This window comes from Cyclopterus lumpus, chromosome 7 (assembly GCF_009769545.1).
Source record: "Cyclopterus lumpus isolate fCycLum1 chromosome 7, fCycLum1.pri, whole genome shotgun sequence".
NCBI classification, from domain to species: domain Eukaryota; kingdom Metazoa; phylum Chordata; class Actinopteri; order Perciformes; family Cyclopteridae; genus Cyclopterus; species Cyclopterus lumpus.
Window position 1 is genome coordinate 16,189,483 of NC_046972.1, and position 26,579 is coordinate 16,216,061.

The 26,579-nt window shown below is 39.7% G+C and overlaps 2 protein-coding genes across 4 annotated transcripts; one reads left to right on the plus strand and one right to left on the minus strand.

Moving 5' to 3' along the window:
- Nucleotides 1-762: 762 nt before the first annotated feature.
- On the minus strand, nt 763-13,539 carry pan2 (poly(A) specific ribonuclease subunit PAN2). 2 transcript variants are annotated; one of them, XM_034538418.1, is made up of 26 exons: nt 13,435-13,539; nt 12,698-13,002; nt 12,388-12,557; nt 12,145-12,265; nt 11,164-11,241; nt 10,804-11,074; nt 9,685-10,030; nt 8,403-8,499; nt 8,097-8,216; nt 6,459-6,578; nt 6,217-6,345; nt 5,926-6,125; nt 5,672-5,820; nt 5,400-5,506; nt 5,206-5,304; nt 4,992-5,083; nt 4,515-4,659; nt 4,268-4,405; nt 4,113-4,172; nt 3,942-4,032; nt 3,692-3,849; nt 3,111-3,254; nt 2,370-2,549; nt 2,180-2,273; nt 1,166-1,357; nt 763-1,053 (listed from the first exon to the last, which is right to left on the minus strand). In XM_034538418.1, exons 2-26 carry the CDS (start codon nt 12,980-12,982, stop codon nt 1,019-1,021), a joined length of 3,621 nt encoding a protein of 1,206 aa, XP_034394309.1. In that variant the 5' UTR covers nt 12,983-13,002; nt 13,435-13,539; the 3' UTR covers nt 763-1,018. The 2 variants fall into 2 exon arrangements, with proteins under 2 accessions (XP_034394309.1, XP_034394307.1); XM_034538416.1 differs by having other exon boundaries at nt 1,154-1,357.
- Nucleotides 13,540-19,715: 6,176 nt separating this feature from the next.
- On the plus strand, nt 19,716-26,514 carry ormdl2 (ORMDL sphingolipid biosynthesis regulator 2). 2 transcript variants are annotated; one of them, XM_034536724.1, is made up of 4 exons: nt 19,716-19,880; nt 21,468-21,641; nt 22,851-23,002; nt 25,784-26,514. In XM_034536724.1, the coding sequence occupies exons 2-4, from the start codon at nt 21,468-21,470 to the stop codon at nt 25,917-25,919; spliced, it is 462 nt and encodes a 153-aa protein (XP_034392615.1). In that variant the 5' UTR covers nt 19,716-19,880; the 3' UTR covers nt 25,920-26,514. The 2 variants fall into 2 exon arrangements, with proteins under 2 accessions (XP_034392615.1, XP_034392616.1); XM_034536725.1 differs by having other exon boundaries at nt 19,875-19,986.
- The last annotated feature ends 65 nt before the right edge of the window (nt 26,515-26,579 follow it).

The window sequence follows — 26,579 nt, forward strand, 5'->3', positions numbered from 1 at the left end:
GAAACACCAACACAGCCAGCAGAGGGCAGCTTTAGGGAGGTTTGGTGGAAGACGACCTCAGTAGTGGAAGAACTGTTAAGATCTCTTCCACAAATAACTAACAATAATACAATTTAATGGTGTATGTTTATTTGTACTCGGAAGTAAAAGTCCTACATTGAAATACTTTTTTCCTTTAGAATTATAAAGTATCAAAAGTTAAAATACTAAAAATGTCTCCATCGGCCTAACCAATTATCATAAATTACCTTGTCTAATAGTGACATGAGCAGCATTTTACTCTAAGTAACTATAACTCAAATGTAGTTGAGTAAAAAGTACAATATTGTATCAGTTTCACTGCTGTAGGGTTATTTCAAAGCATCTGACCTTTTCCCTTTACATTAAATTGTTTAGATTTAAGTTGCAACAAGTTGACATACAGAGGTCGTGTTGAGGAGGATGTCTGTTCACATGAGTGGCTGCAAACAGAAAGATCCAGGAGGGGAATTTGAGGCTGGATAGACGACTACGATTGTTCATAGGAGATCCTAATTGAACTTCCCTAATTAATTAGTCAGCCATATCGTTTGAGTGTTAGGTGACTAGGAATTTCTTAGCTTGAGGACGGCGCTACTGCAAAGCAGACAAATCAAATTAACTGTTCAATTTGAATAGACTTTTCAGAAATAGCATGTTAATGTAAAGTGTATTTTCCACTATGAAACAATGCATCTTCTTGTGCTCATAAGTTTATTTATTTACATGCACCAAAAAAGCAAGTTGCATTCAGTTTTTTATTAAAAAAGGGCAAAAACATTAGGATACAAATGTCCTTTTTCCAAAAACTTTTCCTGGACAAAAAGTAAAAATGTTGACATGATTAAAACTGCTTCGTCACCTCGCTGAAGTGGACTGTACAGGCAACAAAGACCTTCATGTACAATGTACGCATTGCAAAAAAGTACAAAATATGGCACTAACTGAACTAGCAGATGTCAATCAAAACTCTCCACAGCGACGAATGTCACAGTGCAGCTTACAGCCCCATCACAGAGGGAAACACAGCAGCACCTGTTGAAGGAAGGAGAGTGCTTTCAATCCACTCAGAAGTTTCTCATGAACTCATTATTACATTATTAACATCAGCATTTAATTCAATGTTGCGTCGTACTTTTTGGGCTACCTTGACCATCTCCTGTTTCCGATTCCGGGACTTTCCAGTCCAGCTGGCGACCTTTTTCGTAGAGTCCCTTCAGGACCTTCCTCACTTCGTCATTCCCCCCTGCGCGACTCAGCTCCAGGTGCTTCCTGTACAGCTGCAGAGCGGTGCGTGCATCCTCAATGCTGTCGTGGGTTTCCCCCTGGATGTTGAGTTCTAGGAGCCACAAAGAGAAAGGACATTCAGGCTGCATCTCAACAATGACCTGTCACTTTACAAAGCTCATATCGTGCATGTCATACATTTTCACTGTAAATATATATTTTTTAATTCACACGTTTCTTTTTGTGTGTGCGTGCTGTTGTAATTATTTATTGTGTCCGTTTGCTTTTTAATGTCTCTCTTTCTTTGCACTGGAACTTAGCTACCATGCAGTACAATAATATAGTATCTTCTTATCTTAACTGCAATTGACCAACTGAGGTTTAAGCTACCCGCCTGTCCACAGAAAAATCAGATAAATTAATCATTGGGAGCAGTCGTGCATGTGCTCACTTGCTTCGGCCCTGCATCTGTGTTGGTCAGTTTTTTTTGTCTTCGCCATTAAAAAAGGTACAACTACAGATTTTCTTGATCACTTTGCGACAGCAGAAACAAGCTGAAAACAAAACACTATCACATTCTAATATTAGCATTTATTTGGAGTCACATGTCTGTCCACCTGATGAATGTATAACCAATGTTCTCTCTTTTCAGCTCAGTTTGTGGTCTACCAACTCTACAGCTGCTAAATGCTCCACTACGTTCACCAGCTTAATCAAACCCACGATACTATTAGTGCGGCGAGAATTAAACGAAACAGTGAAGTTGCCGGCCAGAAAAACTAAACGATGTGGTGAAAGATGCTTCAAAGCTCCATAGAGTTGAAGGAACTGTAGTTGGCTGATAATTCTCTGATTTACCAACCCTTTCGCATTACATGTAGTCGTGTGATCTGTTAATTATGGCAGAATACCGATCATAGCCATCTTAACTTACCTAGAAAGTACCAGGCGAGAAATCTCAGCGAAATCATCCTTTTGCGGGGTAAATGGAACAGGTAGACCGTGTCGACGACTTGGTCTTTCAGAACCTTAAAAACAGCAAAGAAACAGACTTAAGTAACCTGTGTTTCGTTGAGTCATTTTATGTATGCACTACCAGACTTTAAGTGTGTGAAATAACATACCAGTAAATTAATAACCCGAAAGTCCTTCTGTAAACCGTGACCAACAAAACGAACTCCTGTGTCAATGAGGAAGCGCAGCTTTAAGTAAGTGGACTTCAGTGTGGTCAAATGCTTTGAAGAAATCTTTGCATCCAGGTCTCCTGGTTTGATGCCGGAATATTGTGTCAAATAGTCGACCACCTGGAAGAAGAGACATTCAGAAGTGTTAGGGGTCTATAGCAAGAGTGGCTGTTTCACAGGGTTAATGTTTCACTTTGCAGCTTTCATCACAACTAACAAATAGTCTTTCCTATCAAGTTAGAAGACAGTACTCAGTATAGCTGCTTGTCTAACAAGGGACGAGTGATCAATCATCAATATCTAAGCACAATTAAAGATCAGGACATTTTCTGTGACGCTTACTTCTTGTGCATCAGGAATCGAAAAGTAGACAAAAGAAACAGTTCAACCTCTGTTGATGAAAAGCAAAACTTTCCAGAATCGCTTGATCTGCAGTCTGACCAACTATCTTCTTCTTGAATGAACTTGTAACAGATGATCCTCCATTGTGTACGAGTGTATTATCATTACTTATAAAAGGACACACTGTTTAATGACAATCAAGGCAACACGATAGAGGGCGTGATCGAGAGTGTCATCCCTGGGTAATAGTTTATTTGTCAGGTGCATCATGTTTCTACGACATTCAACACTTCGGTTACGTTAATGGAGTTTCCCCCTCCCCCGCTGTTTTACACTCACCTGCTCCTGAGTCGATATGTAGTCATCAATGAAGGGAACCCCCTCGTTGGGGCCCTGACCCCTCACACAGGTGATCCTGGCCACAGACATCTGACTGGGCTTGATGGTCGACTTGGTGCCGTCACTGCGAAGCTCTGCCTCTTCCTGCAAACACACAGACATGACGTTTATTCAAGGTTACTTACCACATTAAGATTACTTGACAATAACAAACAGTATCAGTACGAGCATTATCACACTGTTCAATATAGAGATAGTTAGATTACAAAAATAATAATACTCTAAGCATTGTTTCCATTGAGCTAAACCTCGTAAGACTTATCTTTTTTTTCTCACAATGTCAGGACAATATTTCTCTTTTTTTGGACTATCAGTATGTTCATGTCTGAGTCACCTTCTGACAAACACAAACAAAGACATCTAAATGATTCATTGATTATCCGCAGCTTTACAGGATCCAGGTTACTACAGCCTCTTAACATGTTCTACCTGTGTAACCTGAGTAACCTGGTTTCTGGTAAACATGCTGTGTGACAGACAGAGTGAGGTAAACAGACAGTGGCATCATAATGCAGACACACCTGGTTGAGTGTGACAAACTCAGCGTCCAACCCCACCAATTCACCAGCCTGTGGCATCTCGCTGACCATGAGGGGGATGAAAGTGGCATGACTCTTCCTCTGCTTCCGAGCCAACGAGGCCTCAGTCAGCAGCACGCTGGCATCTATGGGATTTTTAACTGAGACAAACCTCAAAGCATGAGCACGCAAATTAATTAATGCAAAAAAAACAAACAAGTAAATTAACCAGATTTGTTGTCCTAAAACTTACTGCGGAGGTCGTATTTGGTGTGGTAGTTCCTCTTGGCATAATACAGAATGCCTGGCACTTTCCAGCTCACATCAAACTGGGCAGCTTCAGTCTTTGACAAACAAAAACATAATACTTTAACATGACTGGAAACATGTCATCTCATTAGAATAAATTAAATCAAATATTTACCTTGTCAATTGGCTCAATTAAGAAATCATTGAAGAGGTACCACTGCTGATGTGTGACTCCCTGAAACAGACACAGGTTTGATCCAGAGTAGAACCTCAACGTCACTTTGTCTGAACATTGCAGAAGCAGTTATCTGTTCGACTGTATTTTCTCACCTCTTTTCTTTGATGGTAGGTCTCTCCTACTTTGATGTGTGCAACCAAGTTTCCACCTGTGCGAGCATCCAGGATGTGAGGCACCGTGACCACCAAGTCGTAGACCGAAGCGCCCTCCTCCTCTTCCTCAGTACTTAACTGATAGGAAACCATGTAACAAGTTGTTAGTTGCATGCCAATCTTTACACACACACAAGCTAAATCCAAGATTAAAAATCTTTGTTTAATGAAGATCTTTCTCCTTCACCTCCTCTCCTTCCGGCCAGCTGCCGATCTCCAGTCCCTGACTTTTGCTGATGGACATCTTGAGACTCGGAGGGATCCAGACGTGTCGCAGATCCTCCGCCCGCGTGTCAAAGGTGATGCCCTCCATATTGCATGTGCCCTCCCCGCTGCATGGGATGTACAGTGACATTAAAGTCAATAAGTCAATTCATGAAAACGAGTATTAATTGTATTAAATAAGTATTAATTGTTCAAATCCATTTTTGCCAAACATGTGAGCTTATCAAATATAAGTGTTGCTTCTCTCTCTCTTTTATATAATTTTGGACTTTTAAAGACGTTTGGGGAAATTGCGATGGGCATTAAAACAAATATATATATATTTTCTGATGTTTTATAGATGAAACCGTTCATTCTATCATTAATCAAAACCATGAATTGAACAGAAATAATTAACGATGCAAAACAATTTCTTATATTATATCAAAAGAGATCCTACTCCAAGCACCACTCGGTGGGCATAGGTGGGGGGGGTTCTTTAGGTTTAGCAGGTTCCATTTTTTCTTTCTGCATGGCCTTATTGAAGGCGTACTGTGGAGAAAAACAAACAATTACGTAATGTATTTATATATAACGACAACCATGTTATGAATTAAATAACGTGTATTTGAAAAAGTCGGGATGGAAATAAAACCAAAATGAGTGTCATTTACCTCCGCCTGAACCTTCCAGAATTCAGCCTCTTTAGCACTGTTTACCTCACAGTTGATGACCAGAACATCTGGGAGACATCTAATGTTGCGTGTCTGGACCTAAAGTGGCACACAGAAACAATTGTGATGCAGAAAAGACTTAAATAAGACTACAAAAGTATTGTGAGTTAATGATGTGCCTGAATGTAACTCACTGTGGGTTGATACTTCTCACAGTTTTCACACCACGCCTGAGTGCTCTGCTCCAGACAGATGCTTTTCTTCAAGATCTCAGAAAAGTCGTATTCTTTTATAGTTTTTTCTGACGAGTCAAAGTGCGATGAGTACATTGTCAACAGTTAACTATTATTTGTTAGTTTTAATTGGCCACAGGTTATCCATACACTTGTCTTTCAGAGCCGAGCTTGAGGAACATGATAGCTGCACAAGACTATTTTATAACAGTGAAAGAGTACGTTGAACTCACCTTGAGAGTTCTGTTCAGGGTAATGCATGGTAAAGAGCAGCGAGAGGGAGGAGCGGACCGTCTCCTTGCCACAGCGACACAGGCTGCTGTTCTCAACTTCACATCCAAATAGTTTTCCGATGGCGGACTCACCAGAAGAACCCAGAGAACTGCATAAATGTGCCAGACACATCAGTGATCATCTTCACATCTTCTCTAAACTGTACCTAGAATACCGCCAGACTCTGTTTTGTATTTCTGTTGGCTGCTCTGACCTGCTGCTGGCTCCCCTGTAGGCCTGTGGGCCCTCCTGCTCCTGCGTCTCCTGGTGGAGCTGGGTGAGGATGAAGCGGTTCCAGCTCTGGATTAAGCGACCGAGTCTGGCCTTCCCTGTTTGCTCGTCTGAGTCTGCGAGGATTAGACCCAGCGCTGAGGCTTCTGGGATGGTACGAAACGCTCGGAGGAAGTTACTGGCCTTGAGGAGTTGGAGAGGTCGGATTAGGAAATCTACACATGATACAATAAATGTATCACATATGTTTAGAGAAACGTTAACAAACAGCTACCTGACATGGATCTCCTCGTGACAAATCCAACATGTGGAAGAGGAAGCCAAGCTCACAGGCCAAACAAAACTCCTTCTGGCACAAATGATTTTGCACTAGATACCGGATTGGCTCCAGGAAATATAGCACCTAATGGACCAACACAGAAACAGGAGAACAACAACTGAGCATTGGTCAAAGAAAAACAACTTTTAAATAATCTCTCAAAATCAAATTCACTAGAAACCTTCCTAGTTTCTCACCTGGATCATGCAGTTGCAGTAGGCATTTGGGATGTGAGGCTCCAGACCAGCAAACAAGGTTCTGTTGTAATGTTTGAAGTCAAAGTCCTCCAGTCCAAGTTTAGAGTATTTAATTGTGACCTGATCCAGCACAAAGATTAAACATATTTGTATACACAGTAGAGATGATTATTTTTTTCCAACAGCCCTTTACATGGCAAAGAGATCACATTACTCCTGTATTATCTGCTCTGCACTGGCTCCCTGTAAAATCAAGAATCACATTTAAGAAAATTCTTCTCCTCACCTACAAAGCCTTGATTGGTGATGTACCATCATATCTTAAGGAGCTTGTAGTACCATATTGCCCCACTAGAGAGCTGCACTCACTAAATGCGGGGCTACTCGTGGTTCCTAGAGTCCTAAAAAGTTGGATGGGAGCCATAGCCTTCAGTTATCAAGCTTCTCTTTTATGGAACCAGCTTCCACTTTCAGTCTGGGAGGCAGACACAGTCACCTGATTCAAGAGTATACTTAAGACTTTCCTCTTTAATAACGCTTATAGTTAGGGCTGAATCAGGTTTGCCCTGGTCCAGCCCCTAGATATGCTGCTATAGGCTGCTGTGGGATGTTTTAGGATACACTGAGCACCTATCTCCTCTTCTCTCTCTACTTATGGATGAATTTACATCTCTCCATTACACATTACTAACTCTACTTCCTCCCGGAGTCTTTGTGACTTCACGTGTCATAGGGTCCATCGGACCTGGCTGTGTCTGAAGCTGGTCCTTGCCCCTGCTTCCTGCATCCAGCCTCTGGCCTAGACCTGGCCTCCTTCCCAATGGCCCTGCTTCCTTCTCTGTGCCTCCTGCCTCAAAAAGGCCTGACCTCATTGGTCTGGCCTCTTTCACACCCCCCTTCTCATCTCTTCCTTTTTATGTTTCATGGATTGTGGAAATCTGGATCGTGGTCCATGCCTACTACTAATTATTCATACATTTCTGTCATCCATCCATCCATCCATTTTCAATACCGCTTATCCTCATTAGGGTCGCGGGGGCGCTGGAGCCTATCCCAGCTGACATAGGGCGAAGGCAGGGGACACCCTGGACAGGCCGCCAGTCCATCGAGGGCACATGTAGGGACATACAACCATTCACTCTCACATTCACACCTATGGGCAATTTAGAGATCAATTAACCTGCAGCATGTCTTTGGACTGTGGGAGGAAGAGAGAGAACCCACGCTGCCACGGGGAGAACATGCAAACTCCACACAGAAGGACCGCTCCGACCGGGAATTGAACCCGCGGCCCTCTTGCTGTGAGGCGACAGTGCTAGCCACTACACCACCGTGCAGCCCCACATTTCTGTCATATTCATTAAATGTGTTGTAACTCTGTAAACGCTGTTCATCTGTACACATGACATCTATTGCTTCTGACCATCCTCTGTTGCTCTCCTGAAGGTGTTTTCCCTGTGAAAGGGTTTTTTCTATTTTTTGGGGAGTTTTTCCTGATCCGATGTGAGGTCCTGGGACAGGAATGTCGTATGTGTACAGATTATAAAGCCCTCTGAGGCAAATTTGTCATTTGTGATTTTGGGCTATACAAAATAAACTGAATTGAATGAAAACTATGATAAATATGCAGAGTCCAACCTTTCTGTACTTTTTGGGCACCATGTAAAGGTGTGGCTCTTCATCACGTCCAATTGGTGATTCAGGGACCTGGTTGTAATTATCATAATCAAGCTCCACATCTTTAATTTTGTAGGGAACCTGAAATAAGACAGGATATAGATATTAGATCATTGAAATATATATATATATGAATGTGACACTCAACACAGAAAAACATTTTGTTTTTTAAACCTGAATATAATGGAAATGACAACACTAAGGTCGTTCACATGTGTTTTGTTGCTTTAAAACAACGAAAGGCTACATTGTGTGTTTTTGACATGCCTGGTTCCGAGGGCGGGTACGAGGATTTGCTGCATAGCCAATGAACCCAACAGTTTTCATGGCGCGCAGGATTTCTGGGTCCACGGGAGGAGCTCGTCTGTTGGAAAGAACAAACAGATTTGTTCATAATTTGTGGCTTGAATGAGTGATATAGGAGATGGATTCACCAATTTTCTTACTTTTTCAATTTTCTCTGAGGTACGAGAACACAGTTTACGGGTCATGTGCAATTAGTCTGCAGTCATCCAAGCCAAAGTTCACTAATGAATTGTATGCTTTGTTAATTTGAAGCAGTTTCAAGTGAAAATAAATTACAGTTTGACACTGCAATTAGAATCAAAGACTAATATAATTGTAAATGTATTCATATAGCCAAAGGCTATCTATTTGAATTGGACTTTGATGTTATTGTATAACACTAAAGTAAGTAAAGTATCCTTTAATAAATGGGAGTATTTCAGCAGAAAACAAGAGACACTAGGTAAATGCTGTAAGTTACATACACTCCTAGCTTTTTTGTTACACTAAAAGAATGAGTACCATATGACAGCGCTGAGTAATAAGACACTTTAAAGAGGTTATAATTTGCAATGTTAGTATCGTAACATTACAATTTCCGGCACATTTGCCAAAATCGAATAATTTTATTTAATCATAGAAAACTAATTTCATGTCAGATTTTATCATTTTTTTGATGTTATATGTGATGTGTCTCAGTCTGGCAGCTCACATTGTGTTTCACATAGTTTCAGATGTGACAAAGTAACACTGACATCACTTCAGGAGAATTGGCCAACCATGACTGCAGAAAAGGGAAAGGAATAAGTTCCTAACGGTGACAGTGCGCTGTAAAATTATACATCCTAGATTTATATTTTAATAAAACTAGTGATGTTGTTTATTTCTGCTATTGTCGACAAATCCCATGGAAACACCACAATCCAAGGTACCTTCGTCTGTCTCTCAGTACTTTCCAACTTCCCTGTCTTGTCTGTGGCACTCAGTCCCAAGTTGATGGGTTCCCACTGAAGACATCAATCTTTAAAAACTTCTCACAAATATTGGTAACCTTTTTAACAGAGAATAAATGTATTTCCTAAAACAGCTTGGAGTAAATGGTGTATTTGCTGGGAACAATTTTCTGCCGCAAATTGTATGCGTTTTTTAAAAGTTTGTGGACAACAATAGATCTCTATTCTGCAGAGGAATACTGTTAGTGTTGTTGCCATTAGTGGTTATTACTTTACAGCTGGGGTAACGACATAGTACTTGTGACTGTTACCTGGGGCTGGGTGTAGCCTTTGCTGGGGACCAGTCCGACAGCAGATGCTCTGTGCTGGTCAGTGGCGTGGGGATAATCGAGAGGGGCAGCAGATCGTGGTTCCAGTCCAGCTGAGGCAGCGTGTCAACAAGGCAAGGCAGAGCAAACTCTGTCTCTCGGGAGTAGTCATTAAATGAAACCTCTGGAGCATCAGACCACAGGTGCACACATCCCCCAGAGTCCCCGAAGGCCAAGGCTTGTTTGCTGGACGATACGTCAAAACTCATGAGCACCTGGCCCACGGTGTTGACGTGAAAGATATCCGCCATATTGGCGAGACCAGTGGGCTCACAGAACTGGCATTGACCTGGACAAAGAAACAGGAGGTGTAACATTATTCTCAAGCTATGCGTGTCAGTATTGAGGAAACATTTTCACTCAATAAAGCTAAATACTGGTAGATGTAGCCTTCTCAGGTAACACTATTCAGGAAACTTCCGTTGTACCTTAGTTATTTGAGTGTGATGTTAAATACAAATCTTGATGTTATCACAATGAAGAGCATGCGTCACGTTTACTAACCAAACTCTCAAAGAGAAAAAGGTCGAAAAACAAATTAACTACAGCAGTCATTCCCGAAGACTGGGTCAGGACCCACAGTGCAGGGGATTTTATCAGAGTTGCCAACTAATTTCTTCCCTAGTCTTTTATTATTTATATCTGCAGTACACATTTGAGCCACATGGAGGAGCCTGAATGTTCGTAATGTTCGGACAATTGTAGCCTACTTATAAAGCTGAATCTAAAATGCAAGGCAAGCATACATACTGTTTGTTTTACTGGTGAGAAGAACAAACAAGAGCATGTTAACTTAATCTAAAATAATGTATTTGGTCTCATTCATAATTATTTTTGTATTATAACAAAGTTGTAATTTATCAAATGTCTACATCTTGGAAGTGGCTGATTTACATATTCAAGATAATATAAGGTGATGCAGAAACGGCAAGTAAAATGGTCAGGATTTACACACAAATTCGCTTTTCTCCCGATTCAAAAAGTGAGTTCCCAGAAAAAAAGTTTGGGAACCGGATTACAGAACAGTTGTATGAGGATGACCCCACATTCCCCGGCTGATACCTGTCTGTGAGATGATCGCCAGGCGTGACGTGTAGGTCGGAATGAAGCGCAAGAACAGGGGGTCCACATGCACCTGAAGTGGTGTTACTGCTCTCATCATACGGAGGTCATACACCATGAGGAATCGGTCGCATGCCAACCCATTCATTCCTCGACTGGAGAATCCGCACGCAGCCAGAAGGTTTCCATGAACGTCAAAGTCTGAAAGGCTGCCAGAGAATGCATCAAACTCGTGCTCCGTTTTGAAGCTACGCAAGTCCCGAAGGGTGATCTGTTTATAAGGCGGAGAGTGAATGTGAGTGTTATGCAAGTCATAAAAAAAACATCTTTCACAAACAGATTTGATCAAGTTGTCCTTACCTTGCCAGAAGTGTGTCCACAGTAGAAGAAACGACCAGTTTGGCGCATTATTGCCACTCCGGGCACATCAACAGTGAACTTTCAAGAACACAGGACAAGAAAATAAACAGTCAATCACTTGCTTATATGTTATTCGATCTATAGCAGGGGTCACTAACAGGCAGACCACGGTCCGTGTCCGGACACAGACACCGTTGTCTCTGGACCCTAGACCGAAAAATAATTGAGAATTATTAAATTTTCTTGGATCGGTTCTATTTAACCAACACAGCTGTTCTAGCCTTTACGGCTCTCGGTCAGCGGTCCAGGAAACACACCAACCAATAACACGCGTTGTAAATCATCTTACGTGAACCTACTCGGCCAATCACATATGTGTATTCCGATAAATGTCGCCCTCGACTCGAGTGCCATATTCACCGACAGAGACCCGATAGTCAAAGAAGTGATTTTATTTGGCGCTCCAAAAAGAAAAATGTGGACAGCTTAACCCGAGCCTTTAAACAATAATGGACAGACTCGTGTTTATTATTCCCACAACCAGTTCAAAAGCATTATGTTTCATGTTCAGTGATATTAAAAGCAGCGATGTGAAGCGCCACTACGGGACAAAGCTCAGATCTTTTGAGCAAACGTTCCGACTCGCATCCGAAATGAAGGCACAGAGAAATAAACCTAAGAGCCCAATATGATCAGAATCCTAACACATTAATTAACTGCCCAACGTAGAGGAGAAATGAGCTAAAATAAGTGGTTCAATAACCACAGATAAAGTCCCTGCACACACATTTCTCTTTTTACATGACAAGAATATAATATCTTGGCTCTTTTGATTGACATTGCTTGACACCCAAATAAACTGAATTTAAAGCTGCAGGACAATTCAGTTAAATTAATTTCTCTAAAATTAAGTTACATTTTTCAAAAGCTTTCAGTTTTAAATGCAGCCTTTATTTTACTTTAAATAAAATAATTGTTCACCTTTTGGGTTTCTTGAACCGTATTCAAGTCAAGTTCAACTGCGTAGTTTTGCAATCCACCCATGAGCACGGTGTTGTTATCAGTCATGAGGAGACTGTGCATATCAGCTCCTTCCTCCAATCTGAAATGTACACATACACAATAATTAATTATGTGAGCAAATACAATATTTTACAACTGCAGTTTGTCAACAAACTCTCAGCACAAGAACAGTAGTCCCTGTCAATACTTTGTGACACTTACGGGTAATCAAACATAACAAGGCCCCCACGAGTGTGGCATTTGAGGTTGCACTTCGAAAGGAACAGGACACCTGTTTCCAAACTGTGAATGTGTCGGATGTCGTCTGATGCATGCGCTTGGAAAGAAGAATGGCGGCCCATTGTCGGTCCAAAGAATGAGGTTACATGACCCTAAAGAGATTGATTGAAAATAAGAATGAAGAAATAAGATGGAATGACATTAATCATAAGGCAGACTGTGTCATTTTTTAAACATGCACATACATTGTCCTTGGACACTATTTTCCATCATAACCACAACATCATCTTACTCTGTGGTTTCCCATCCAGAGCATTTCCTCCTGGAGATCAAAATGTGTTGCTGTGACTGGGATGCCAACTTCTGAAACTGCACTGTGTAGTTCGGAAAACATCCCCTCCATGAGGTGCACAGCCTCGGGAACGGTCACTGCGAGTCCCTCTGGGTCGAGCTCCACCCCCTGCAATAAACTGGGGTTGAGGTGGGGGTCCATGGAGGGCTCCATCACCGCCTCCAGAGTCCCGTGAAGGCTGGGTGGGTACTCACCCATCCCAGCGTCGAGACCGTCAAAGTTCATGATGAGTAGGTTAAATCAACCTGCAGATGAAAAACAACTCGTGTAAATAAATAATAATAGCTCCCTATCCCATAGGTTACATCTGTTTCATTTCCTTATGTGTTCTCATTGAACCGATCTGCATCTTCAGGCTCGTTTTAACGTTAGCTATCAGTAGCTAGCTTCCATCGGTATAGATAACTGCTCACAACAGTCCCCGAAGCCAAAGATAGTATTTATTACCTAAATGTGTCCACGTGACAGAAAGATAAACTGACTGTTATTTACTCCGCGAGCGTTGACGGTTAACTAACGCTAGTTAGCTAGCTGCTAACTTGGCTAAAGGTAGCACGAACCAGACAGAAACTGACGCCACGTGCACATTTCGTCCGTTTCAAGACTCAATAATGAAGAGGGTATTTTTCATGAATACCGAAAATAATTGTATAGGTCAATATAAAGTTTAAACCGACCTCTCCTTGTGACACGACAGGAGTCCATGCTCACTTCATTCACAACAACAACACACAATACAAAACTAAACACTTCCGGAGCAAACATGGGTGCGTTCAACAGCCGCAGTTTTTGTGAGGGTTCAGAAACTAAGTACATTTAATCGGGTAATTAAATGTACAGTGCAATTAAGTGATGTTTCACATTTTGATCATCTGTACATCCACTGCACTAAATGTTTACTGTTTACTCCCAACATGTATCTGACAACATTATTTTTAATAGATTAAATCATTTAAAAACTGCTAATCTCATGTATAAATGTATTTGCCGGCTTCATTAATCCGAAAAATGTAATAATATTAATAATAAATAAGTACATTTAGCTGTCAATTAATTTTTTTTAAATGGGGGACTTTTACTTGTAATGCAGTATTTTTGTACACCTTGGTATTGTTACCACAGATAAACGGACACAAAACAAACATGAGCAAGGATGGTATTGGGGCACTGGGGTGCATTACATTACATTACATTAGATTACATGTCATTTAGCTGACGCTTTTATCCAAAGCGACTTACAATAAGTGCATTAAACCATGAGTCCAAACTCAGGTGCTCGGGTGCTTGATGGTTTGTGTGGCTCAGGGCAAAATATAAAGAATATGAGTTATGCAGCTCAGTATCTTGGGCGATTCTGTGCCTAATAATTTATGTCCATGCGTTCAGCGCAACAGGAAGAAATATTCACTTTGTGTAGTGAGGCAAGAAGTAAATGTGTGGCGGTTGAGGCAGTGAGTGGACGTCTGACTTTGAGATCTGAGATGTATTGCTGTTGCAAACCGGATGAATCCAGTCCTGGTCTTGACACTACAAATACCTTTAATATTAAGATAGTCCATGCGCAACATTTCGGTGATTGTACCGTAAAAGTGACCAATTGAGCAACATAGGCTACATACATGTATTCTTTGTTCATTTTAATTGAAGGATTAGAAGGCTATCAGTACTCTTTCCACCTTTACCAACATTTTAAATGAATAAATAAATAACAAGAAAGTATGCTTCATTAATTTGTTTGCATTTATTGCACTGAGTCAGTTACAGACATATTACCACAATAAAGGACGTAAATGGGGAGGATTAAGGAAGCAGAAAAATATCTTAAGCATTCCCATGTAATTTCCTTTCTCTATAAAACTAAATTTCAGTTGAAAGGCAAAGGGTTTTCTCTGGTGCTCAAGAGGGGCAGATTGTGGACACAGATGGAAAGTTTGTCCAATCTGTCAGGAGAATTAAGTTCATCATCGCCCTGAATTGTAAAGGTTAATCTCACTTCCTCGACACAGACATCGATGTGAAACCTGATTATAGGACAGATTACTGTTAATTGGTGTGTCACACTCGTGTTTTATATCACACACACTTGAGTTGTATCACAGGTGTAAATAATTTCAAATAAGAATATTGAATATATGTCGTTAAATCAATCCTAAATTGAGATCAGGAAAATATATTCAATTAAAAAGAGGAATATTTAAATATAAATAACTTTGTTCATAATAGCCCACCGTTAATTTAACTTTACCGATTACAACACAAAATCATCATCTTGTTCAGTGATGGAAAGTATAGTTTATTTACAATTCTGTACAACGTTGTACTTTATCTAAGTATTTCCGTGTTATGCTACTTTATACTTCGACTCCAATCCATCTCATATAGGCAAATGTACTGTACTACATTTATTTGACACTTAGTTACTTTTTACATATAAGAACATGCTATGCTGACATATAGTATATTACTACTAATATACAGTAGTAGCTACAAAGTATCTAAACATGGATGAGCTACAATATGAAAATGCTCTAACATGTACAATAGAAACAGGATAACAATCTATAACACCTTGAAATAATAAATTGTGCATAAAGAGTACTTTTACTTTCAATATTAAGTACATATTTAGCTGATAACATGGGAATTTACTTGCAATGGAGTCATTTTAGAGTAGACAATGATATTCGACGGCTTGTATATTTTACTCTTCTTCCCTTTTTCTGTTAACCGACAATTACCTCATATGATGTAATTATGCTGACCTCATATTGTGCGATCATCGCTATGTTAATTTGCACTGGACTTTGAACTCACCTGAGAAGAAAACCCCACACTGCACCCTTATAAAGGCAGCACGACTCCATCACAATAATCACATCACCCACAGGGTCGAGCTCACAGCAGAAGGCACTGGCCGAACACAGCTCATCCAAACAAACCTACCACCAAACAACATGAATTTTTGTTTCGCGTCTTTTGCTGCTCTGGTGTTGCTTTTCGCGACTGCATCTTGCGCTCCGCCCAGACACACTCAGCACGATGCATGCGGGGATGTGCGGAGCAGTTCTCTGGAGCTCAATCACGTTGCTCGCACTGTTTCAATAGAGGTACGTTTTTTTTTATAATATAATAAATATTTTGGAATTATTAATGCAAAATGCCAAATACGCTACAAAACATTGGCAATAACATTTCGATAAAGCCTCATAATGTGTTTTGTATGAATGTAATGCTTTCAACAAAATTGTTTTATGTTAAGGCATGAATGGAAACACTTTTTTAAATGTTTGTTACCAGCACTATATACATTTTTTTTAAATTAAACATCTTGATCCAACCATCAAAATACAACTTAGTATAACGTATTGAACAGCACACAGCACTATGAATGTTACCACATTTACACAACATGTTGACTTAAAATATGCAGTTTATACTGGCATTTACTGATTGACATGTTTACTACTTTTATATAATGCAGCATTGTTATTGAGCATGTTTGTTTGAAATGGTTTACAGGCACAAAATGGATCCGTAGATGTGACAGATTTCACCCCTGAACTCCTTTGGATAGAGGCGAAAGATAAGTGTGACCCCGAGAACCTCAAAGTGAAGCCTGCGGTAAGCAACAGTTTATCAGTGACAGCAACAAGTTAATTGTTGATTGTGATGTGATTTTAAGTCTTCTTCTTCCTCTGTCCTTCCTCAGACATGTCTTGGGAAGATACTCAACGTCCTAACAAGCTACATCTCTGCAGTGGAGACGGTTGCTGGATTTCAAAGCTGCTCAGAGTTGGCCAGCAAAGTGAAGCCGAAGATGCAGAAACTGCACCAAGACATGACAAAATGTGTGAAGACGAGAGTCGGGATGAATCACATTATGGTAATAAATAAATAAATGTTCCCAAAATAACCCAATATTCATTGGGAGAGACAGCTTTTATCAGAGCCAGAAATCTGTGCAGCTTTTTTCAGATACTACCAGACAAAACTGTTAATGTTTTTTTTCTTCTTCTCTGATTCTACAGGAGTCCCACACCAGTAAAGAAGTGACTCACCCCATTACACAGTTTGAAGAAGAGCTGATGTGCCACCACATCCTGGACAGACTGTTCTCCTTCTCCATCGTCAGCGCTCGAGTCTTTGCTGTTGGAGATCCGGCTCATCACACAGAGGGCTCGGCTCAGAAATGCATGTAGTGCATGAATTGTTTACTGACATGCAACTGTTATAATAATGTACAAGAATCTCTTATGTGATCACATTGATCCAAGTCTCAAGTACAGCCTTTCAGTGGCTGATGAATCTACAAAAGTGTTCCACTCTTGTTTCTCCCATGTATACATGGAAAGTATTTCCAATGGAATTATTATCTAACATATTTATTCAAATCATATTTATTCTATTTATTTATTAAAATGTATTCCAATCAGTTGTCCTTTTTTTGCAGAGTAAATAAAATATTCCTAACAGACAATATGACTTTCCTCATCATGTGTTGTGGTTCATAAATGATGTCACAGTATTTGTGTATGCCGATTGTTCCTTCCACTGAAAACAATTATGATAAACAATTTCTCATTTAGTAATCTAAGGAAGTTTCCTGCACTTTGTGTTAACTAATATACCCAAAACAACTCCCAGACAAATATGCTGAGACGAGGAGGAAGCTGTGCTTTCCTAAAACACTCCTGTTGCTCTCCGGAGATCCACAGCTTCCTGCATACTTCCTCCCAGTCAGTGCCTCTATTATAGTGCTCAGTGGAGTTCCTTCACTCGTATGATGTAATGCTGTATTAGTAGTAACTCAATGGTAAAACAGGAAGGTGGGGTAAGAGGAAGTAGCAGTGGGCTTAGCGTAAAGGTACCAGATTGCTCAACAAAGAAGTTTGTTTTCATTCCGACTGACTTAATATCATTCAACCAAACCTCTCATCCTGTCTTTGATGGTAAAAACTGAAGGTAAAAGCCCAAATTAGGTATTTAGTACCTTTCTTATAGAATAATGATATGCTCAAATAAATTGCCCAGACAAAAGAAAATAAATGATAAAATAACAAGAACAGTAAGGCGCACTAGCATCTGTGTGAAGCTGTAATGCTCATCCTAAAGAAAAACAAACAATTGAGGTCTAGCATTTGTTTTTGATCTTTGATTGCCACGATGAAGTAAATGTGGCCCAGAAGTCAGAATGAAGAGTTTATTACGTTGTGAGCATGAATAGCAGATTATGAACTGGTTATAATTTTGTAACACACATTATTATATATACAAATAAAATGTCCATATAAAAACATTCTTAAATATATGACGACTCAGCAAACCAGAGTTTCTCAGGTCGTCCCGCGCTTATAATCCAAGGGTCATTTGTGACGTCACTTCCCTAATTATATACTTTACACACCGCTCATGCAGCGTGTCAGTAAAAGCCTGTGAGTTTTTGTTATCCTTTGCCCCCCTGAATTAGTCATTTTCCCTCATCCAAAATAGTCCTCCATGCTATATATCTCATGTATTAAAATTAATAATATTATATATAATATATATAATATTAATTTTTCCATGATTAGAGTTTACTTTACTACTCTTTCTTTGGATGCAAAGTTAAACTATTGCAAGGCAACTTTAAGACAAGACAAACCTGTCAAGTGGTACTTTGGGAAATATTTGCTCAAAGGCTTATGGAGCATCCATTTTTGTTTGTGAGCTCCACAACAATGACATTCAATGCAACATGTGGCTCAAAGTGTAGATTGATTAGATTTTAGGTGAGAAGCTGGTGCACAAAATATAACATTAAATCTCGGAATGTGAAGTGTTAACCCAGCGAACCTCCCTGCATTACTTATCACATTGTTTTATGAATGTGATCTTGATTTGTCAGGTACTTATTTTGCTAGATACGCCAACAACAGCAACCCCTCCCATCTGGTTCCTTACTCAATTAAGTTCTCAAGATTTATATCAATATTATGAAATAAAATGAATTCACAGTGATTTTATCCATATCGTCCACCCCTATTCAGTCAAGTAATTCAATTATGTTAAAATGTTCAGTAGTGAGCACAAACAAATGGCACACTCCCTTACTGGTTCTTTTGCATTTACAGTTACTCTGATAATATTCAAATAAAGTAGCGATCACTAATTACTGTATGAGGTCACAATCAATAGTGGAAGCATTCATATAGATTTAAGTAAAAGTAGAAATCCCAAGTCTTGCATTTAAAATTGTATTAATTAAAAGTGCAGAAAGTATATCAGCAAAATGTATTGAAAGTATGAAAAGTAAAAGTACTTATTGTACCGAATGCTCCTTTGCAGAATGTTATATATTATTTTGACTGACGTATTAATGCTGATCAAAGTGAAGCTCTTTTTAACTTCATGTTCTGTTGGGTAATGAAATATATCTTATTTCATAAACTGCACAACAATTGAGCTCTTTGGCACATAGAAAATGTATAGCAGGCTTTGACATTACATTAGTATGGTACATGACTACAACAACTTCAGAATGGCATCAGTCATGAACCACTAAACCTCTAGTCTGTTGAGATCATGTTTAGAATTGGTTGTGGTGCACTATTGTCTAGTGTTAAATGGTGTGCTTTGCAAAGGTTAAAGGTTCCATTTAGACTATTTTCTAAAACGTAATTCATTTGTCATTTGTCTTGTATAGGTTTTTTCTAATAAACTGCACCTCAAAAGCAAATATCGCCAGCGGACGTATCAAGATCATTTACTTAAGTAAAAGTCCTTTATTTTCTCAACCCAAAGGATCACTTCATCCTTCAGTTTATCAGAAACATACACAATCAACACTCATGTCTATATCGAGTTGTTGTGCTAAAATATTTATCCGGGATTGGGAATTAACAGTGACGTCAAAGCTATTGCTCACGTTCACTGCGGGATCCAGAGACTTTATTGGAGACCAAGTACTCTTTTCTAAAAACGTACGCAGTCCCCTCACCTGACGCCGATGAGGACAGGTGGACAGAGGCGGGAGTTTTGTCAGCCGTCCTGCTGTCACAGCAGAACGGAACCAGCCCAAAACTGAGGAGGGCGGGGTCAAAGAAAGAACGAGGAATTTCCTGTTGAGCTACGACAACACAGGAAGGTAAAGTTTTCTCTTTTTTAAACGTTATGGTTTAAAACCTCAAAATGCCGAATGGGAGAGGCTAATTGATCAGGGTTGATCGTTTAACCCCTTCAGTAGTGATGTGGTGAGCAGCCGTTACATCCCGACCAACGTCACGTTGATCGAACGTTAGCGCGTCACCCTGTAGACAGCAGCGACACTGTTAGCTTAACAGCTAGCATGAGCCCGTTGTGTCATTTAAAGCGAACTGTTGAGCTGAACGTTTACAATTTGAGTTTTGTGTGAAGGATTTACTGTTATGTGCTCGTGTAATATTTAAGAATGAAACGTTATCGTCGCTTTTTAGTGTTTTTTTTGGGTGCCGATTGTTGTCTGAATGCTGCGGTTAACGTTAGTTGTAACGCTAGCTGAGTGACGTAACGTTCGTGAAGTCCTAAACGGAAGGAAGCGCGTGTTTAGTCACACATAATAATTCAGTCGGGCGGAGTCTTCTTGAGTATTTCACCCAGAGTTGATGTAACAATTAAGATGCGATAGTTTCTTGCTTAATCATTTGACGTTACACCATCAAACAGTAGAATATGTCTCTCACCAGCATATTCAATGTGCAATGATATAAAGGAAACACATGTCCGCATTTGAAAAGCTGAATTAGGTTAGTAACGTTACATGTTGGAATAACTAAATTATTGTAGACATTGCTCAGTTTTCTGTTTGAAGGCATGTCGACTGATTGTTTCAGCCCCCCTGGCCCACAAAAGTTATACAGTTGTTAGTAGTAACAGTCGCAAAGTAGGTCTAAGTGCACATTAGTTTTTAATTAAGTAACTGACTTACCTTTGTCAAAGTAATTTACTAATCAGCAGTCAGTTTTGAAGCACCAACTTCACAACTGTGAGGATTTGCTGCGTTTACTTTCTCTTTTGTGATAATACGTTTAATATCTTTAGGTTTTGGAGAGTTATTTCATGACATCCATTTGGGCTTTAGGAAACTGTGAGGGTGATTTTTGGTAAATGTTATAGCCTAAACGATGAATCAAGATAATAAGTGGATTGTTCTACAATGTAGATAATATTTAGTTGGCGCAAATTCCTCCAATGGGAGAATTTGCAGCTTTTCATTGTTTTATGTCATTGTAAAAATCTTTTCGTTATTATTTTTTGGACAATGCTAGGATTTTTAAGAAGTCAAGAAAACAATTGTCAGATTAATCAATACAAAATAAATAATTGTTAGTTGCGGCTCTTGATGGTCCTAATGAATGTGACATCTTTTAAAGAAGTGCATAGATCTTTTGCATATATTCATAAATAAATGCATACATTATTATTATAAGTACAAACATGAAAATTAACTGGAGTGGGATGATTGCAACTATACCTATATCTGTATTGTTTGGTGATGGAATGACTTATAAACTACATTTCAGCAGATCAACCTCATCACTACTAGCACTAATTTGTTTTCGGCAATCAGGTTTAAGCTTTAGCTTGCTTGCTAACATCATGTTTGGTATCTAAGGTCCCAGGTGATTAAAAAGTCTGTTGGTGCCGCTTGTTTTTAGCATCCTGAACTCTTACATGTCTCTCCTCTGTATTTAAGATGAATGTGGGCGTGGCTCACAGCGAGGTGAACCCCAACACGAGGGTGATGAACAGCAGAGGAATATGGCTCACCTACCTGCTGCTGACCGTCGTGTTGCACATCGTCTTGCTCAGCATTCCTTTCTTCACTGTACCGCTCGTCTGGACTCTTACTAACGTCATCCACAACCTGGTCAGTTAAAGACAGAGATATATTGAATTTATTACACATCTGAAATATATGTGACAATAAATATTTTGTATTTATTCTATGTCGTATCTCTGTTTGTGTGAGACCATTTTGGGCATTAGAAAAATTTAAAAAAGCAATGATCACGACTGCCATAAGTTAAAGGAATAGTTTTTCGTTTTGGGAAATGCGGTTATTCGCTTTCTTTCGAGACAAGTTCGATAAACATTCACATTTGGCTGTTAAATATTAGGCTGTAGTTTTAATTTTGATGGACTTGCATTGAAGTTCACACTGATCAGCACTTCACTTTTGTGTCTTAGCTTAGCACAAAACAGGAAAAGGGGTAAGGAGCTAGCCTGGATCTGTCCAAGAGTTCATGAATATCCACTTAACCAGCACCTCAAAATCACGTTGATTAGCACAGTATATATGATTTGTTTGATCTGTAAAAAGAATGCAAGTTTATTAAGATATATTTCAGTTTTAAATACAGGGATTATGTGCTGACTATTTCTTCGCCGGAAGCAGTTACTAATATTTCTTTTCTCTCGCTAAGCTAACCGTGTCATAACTCCACCTTCATATTTAATGGACAGATATGCAGTGATATTGATCTACTCAGCTCTCAGCAAGAAGGCACATTTCCCAAAATATCAAACTATTCCTTTTAATTTCAGATGTTAACATGATTTTTGAATCAATATGATTGATCAGGTCATGAACATTCTGAATTAGCTATTATAATCCATCATAATCATAATCAGCTTTATTGGCCATGTATGTGTGCACATACATGGAATTTGACTCCGGTTTCACGTACGCTCTCCTCGTACGTACATATTTAAATTACAAATAACAGGATACATATAAAGACAACAATAGCAACATGTATGTACAATATAAACAACAGCAGTGAAATGGGGATGTAGTGCAGAAAGTGGTGATAGTGCAAGTAGTGCAGATGGAGGTGATTAATTGTTCAACCGAGTGACGGCCAGAGGGAAGAAGCTGTTCCTGTGTCTGGTGGTTTTGGCTATCATGATATCAATATATCATGATATTATTATTACATACAGCCCTATTTACTTTCACTTTGTTATACTTGCCCCCTAAGCAATGAAAATGATCAGCTATGCAGTCTGAGCATTACTTCTTGAAAACTACAAACTGGAGGGAAACCGGTCTGTCTTTGTGGTTGGTCCTCTGCAGGTGATGTACCTGTTTCTTCACACAGTGAAGGGCACTCCCTTTGAGACACCAGACCAAGGCAAAGCTCGTCTCCTCACACACTGGGAACAGATGGACTACGGTGTCCAGTTCACATCTTCACGCAAATTCCTCACTATCTCACCAATTGTTCTGTAAGTATGTTTGAAAGGTCCTCTGCAGAGATGGACAGTCTGCGGTGTCTCTTCCATTCTGATTGCTAAATCAGCCTTTGTCACTCACTTGTTCAAGCTGTTGGGAATCTTCTGGCCTTTGTTTTGAGATTATCTGGGAACAATTTAAAGCTAATTTACCTGTCTAGCTTTTTGTTCTCACACAGCTAATTTATTATGATAACGATGACAGAGAGTAAACATTAGTGCATCTTGTACAACACTTCTTGTTGCAGTACATCTGATTGTCTCACTGTGTTGAACTGCTGAATAAAATAAATGCCAGTAATCGTATAAACAATTAAATGTACAGACTCATTCCAGACTGAAGACTTGCTTCATCTCCTTATATTCCACCTACAGTGCACTACCAAAGCAACTCAGAAACAATCACTCAAACCTTTGAGATTAAAAGGCAGTTTTTAATGTACAAGTGAAACAGAATTTAGAGCGTCTTCAGATTCTATACTGTGATGTATTTCACCGTGAAATGAAACAGTTGAGGGTTGCACATTTACAAGACACACACACCTCCGTCACCTGTTGTTCTATTATGAGGAGGAAAAGGGAAAAGTTGCAGATATTCAACCGGCTCTGTCACTTCAGTGCGGGCAGGACATAGAGATGAATTGCGCCCGGCCTCCCTCCACGCCACCAGTGCCCGAGTTGGCAAAACTACGCTGGTCGCTTTGTGTCAAATGTCGGTTGAAAGTCTGCAACGGTTTCCTTGATTGAATTAGACCTCAACCCAAATTAATTTGGAAGTGAAAACCAGGTTTCTGCCCATGAGTATACAAACACACGTCTCCTCATATCTCTCTCTTGATATTGCTCTGTTAGCTAAACATTTTAAACTGTAACAATAAGCTTTACTTATATATAGCTTTTACTTTGGTTTCAATGGGACTTTAAACTGATGCAAGAAAAATAATTGTAGCACTATGGAGCAGTTTTATTTTCTGTGGACTCCCTTGTTTAAAAGCTAGCACTGTTCTTTCCCGCGTGTGATGGCACTGTGTTGGATATCTTTGTGCATTACTGCCACCCGTTGATCGATAGAATAGTGTGAAACCATTGGTGTATCGTGTCACCCATGTACAGTCATGACTAAAAGTTTTGAGAGTGACACAAATATTAATTTTCACAAGGTATGCTGCCTCAGTTTTTACGTTGGCAATTTGCATATACTCCAGAATGTTATGAAGAGTGATCAGATGAATTGCAATTAATTGCAAAGTCCATCTTTGCAATGAAAATGAACGTAATCCCTAAAACACATTTCCACTGCATTTTTAACATAGGTGAGAGTGTTGATGAGGACGAGGCTGGAGATTATGTCATGCTGATTGAGTTAGAATAAAAGACTGGAAGCTTTAAAAGGAGGGTGGTGCCTGAGATCATTGTTCTTCCTCTGTTAATCAGTGTTATCTGCAAGGAAACACGTGCAATTATCATTGCTTTGCACAAAAAGGGCTTCACAGGCAAGGATATTGCTGCTAGTAAATCAACCATTTATCAGAGCATCAAGAACTTCAAGAAGGTTCAGATGTTGTGAAGAAGGCTTCAGGGCGCCCAAGAAAGTCAAGCAAGCACCAGGACCGTCTCCTAAAGTAGATTCAGCAGCGGGATCGGTGCACCACCAGTGCAGAGCTCGCTCAGGAATGGCAGCAGACAGGTGTGAGTGCATCTGCACGCACAATGAGGCGAAGACTTTTTTCATGTGTACAAGCATGAATGGTCTCACTCACAATTTTGCCGAAAAACACAGCCACGAATAAAGAATTGTACCAAAACATCCTTGAGAGTAACTTCTCCCAACCATCCAAGAACAGTTTGGTGACCAACAATGCCTTTTACAGCATCATGGAGAACCTTGCGATAAGGCCAAAGTGATAACGAAGTGGCTCGGGGAACAAACATCGACATTTTGGGTCCATAACCAGGAAACTCCCCAGACCTTAATCCCATTGGGAACTTTTGGTCAATCCTCAAGAGGCATGAGGCACAAACAAAAACCCACACATTCTGACAAACTCCAAGCATTGAGTATGCAGGAATGGGCTGCCATCTGTCAGGATGTGGCCCAACAGTTGAGTGACAGCAGGCCACGGCAAATTGCAAACGTCTTGAAAAAGAAGGATCAACACTGTAAAAATGGACTCTTTGCATAAACTTTATGTAATTGTCAATAAAAGCCTTTGACACTTCAGTGTACCATAGAGTATCGGAGAAAAAGATTTTAAAACACTGACGTAGCAAACTTTGTGAAAACCAATGATTGTCATTCTCAAAACCTTTGGCCATGGGTGACACGATACACCAATGGTTTCACACTATTCTACCGATCAACGGGTGGCAGTAATAAAGATAGCAACACGGTGCCATCACAGGCGGGAAAGATGAGTGCTAGCTTTTAAACAAGGATGTAAACAATGCAGGTTTTAAAGTGTGTTGCATTCATCACGTTTGTTTAACGACAAGGATTGACCCAAACACAATTGAGAAACACAAAATGTAAACATATATTTTAGTTTGTTGCATTCTGCTGTACTTTTTAAACTCAATAACTTCTTCAAACTGTCACAGAAACTGAAACTATGCTTAACCATCATACAGAATGAGACATTAACCTGTAAGGTGTTGCTTGAACGCTGGAGATTAAAAAATTTTTATTACAAATTTGAGACTTGTTTGCCATGCATGTTTTTGGTGCTTCAATGTAAATGTTGATGCTACATTCACACTATTCTTCTCTTTATGCAGGTATATTCTCGCCAGTTTCTACACAAAATATGATCCCACGCATTTCCTCATCAACACAAGCTCCCTTCTTAGTGTCCTCCTCCCAAAGTTGCCTCAGTTTCACGGAGTACGGATATTTGGGATCAACAAATACTGACAGTACCGACTGAACACTGGATGTTAACCACCAACAATGGACTTCTAGTTTTCTGGTCCTGCTGAACTACTTTTATGTTTAGAGGTTAAGGGGAAGAGAACCAGTTGGATTTGTCTCAACTGTACAGACTGTGTGGAGTAATATATGATTGAAGTTGCAGTTTGAGCTGCCTCTTGTAGCCTGAAAAAAAGTAAATGCACTGCTGCTGTTATGAAAGTAATTATTTTCTTTACTGACATTCCTGATGTATATTTGACACTTTGGCTTCAAGAAGGCGCAAATTTGAACCGCTTTCGATTGTGATGTTTATTCATTACTCGTCTGTCTCAGATGATTTCTGTTACAAACTGCACTGGCTGCACGTCTGTAAAACTGTCAGGTTGTTGCCATAAATGTGAATGGATTCATTGCGGCAGTGTGGTTTATGTTCTGAATGACACTTGCACGTTTCTGTTTTCTTTCATGCCTTATCTTGATTTACTGTGAAGGATTTCTATGCAGCATGCATTTACACGCTATCACACATGATCATGTAATTTACTGTTTTCTAAAGCTTTACGTTGTTTCGCACTTATAAAATGAGCAGTAAGAGCTACACGGTGTGAATGCGTGGTCGTCTTATCTCTACTCCCCAGGGAAAAACAGCAAATTCCTTTTTGT

What these genes read in the sequence shown, in the direction of transcription:
- ormdl2 (XM_034536724.1), top strand. Translation starts at nt 21,468, where the DNA reads ATGAATGTGGGCGTGGCTCACAGCGAGGTGAACCCCAACACGAGGGTG. An exon ending in CTAACGTCATCCACAACCTG is followed by an intron (nt 21,642 to 22,850) that starts GTCAGTTAAAGA and finishes GGTCCTCTGCAG; the next exon opens with GTGATGTACCTGTTTCTTCA. An exon ending in ACTATCTCACCAATTGTTCT is followed by an intron (nt 23,003 to 25,783) that starts GTAAGTATGTTT and finishes CTCTTTATGCAG; the next exon opens with GTATATTCTCGCCAGTTTCT.
- pan2 (XM_034538416.1), bottom strand. Translation starts at nt 12,982, where the DNA reads ATGAACTTTGACGGTCTCGACGCTGGGATGGGTGAGTACCCACCCAGC. An exon ending in GGCGATCATCTCACAGACAG is followed by an intron (nt 10,031 to 10,803) that starts GTATCAGCCGGG and finishes TTCTTTGTCCAG; the next exon opens with GTCAATGCCAGTTCTGTGAG. An exon ending in TACAGGGGAGCCAGCAGCAG is followed by an intron (nt 5,821 to 5,925) that starts GTCAGAGCAGCC and finishes ACATTTATGCAG; the next exon opens with TTCTCTGGGTTCTTCTGGTG.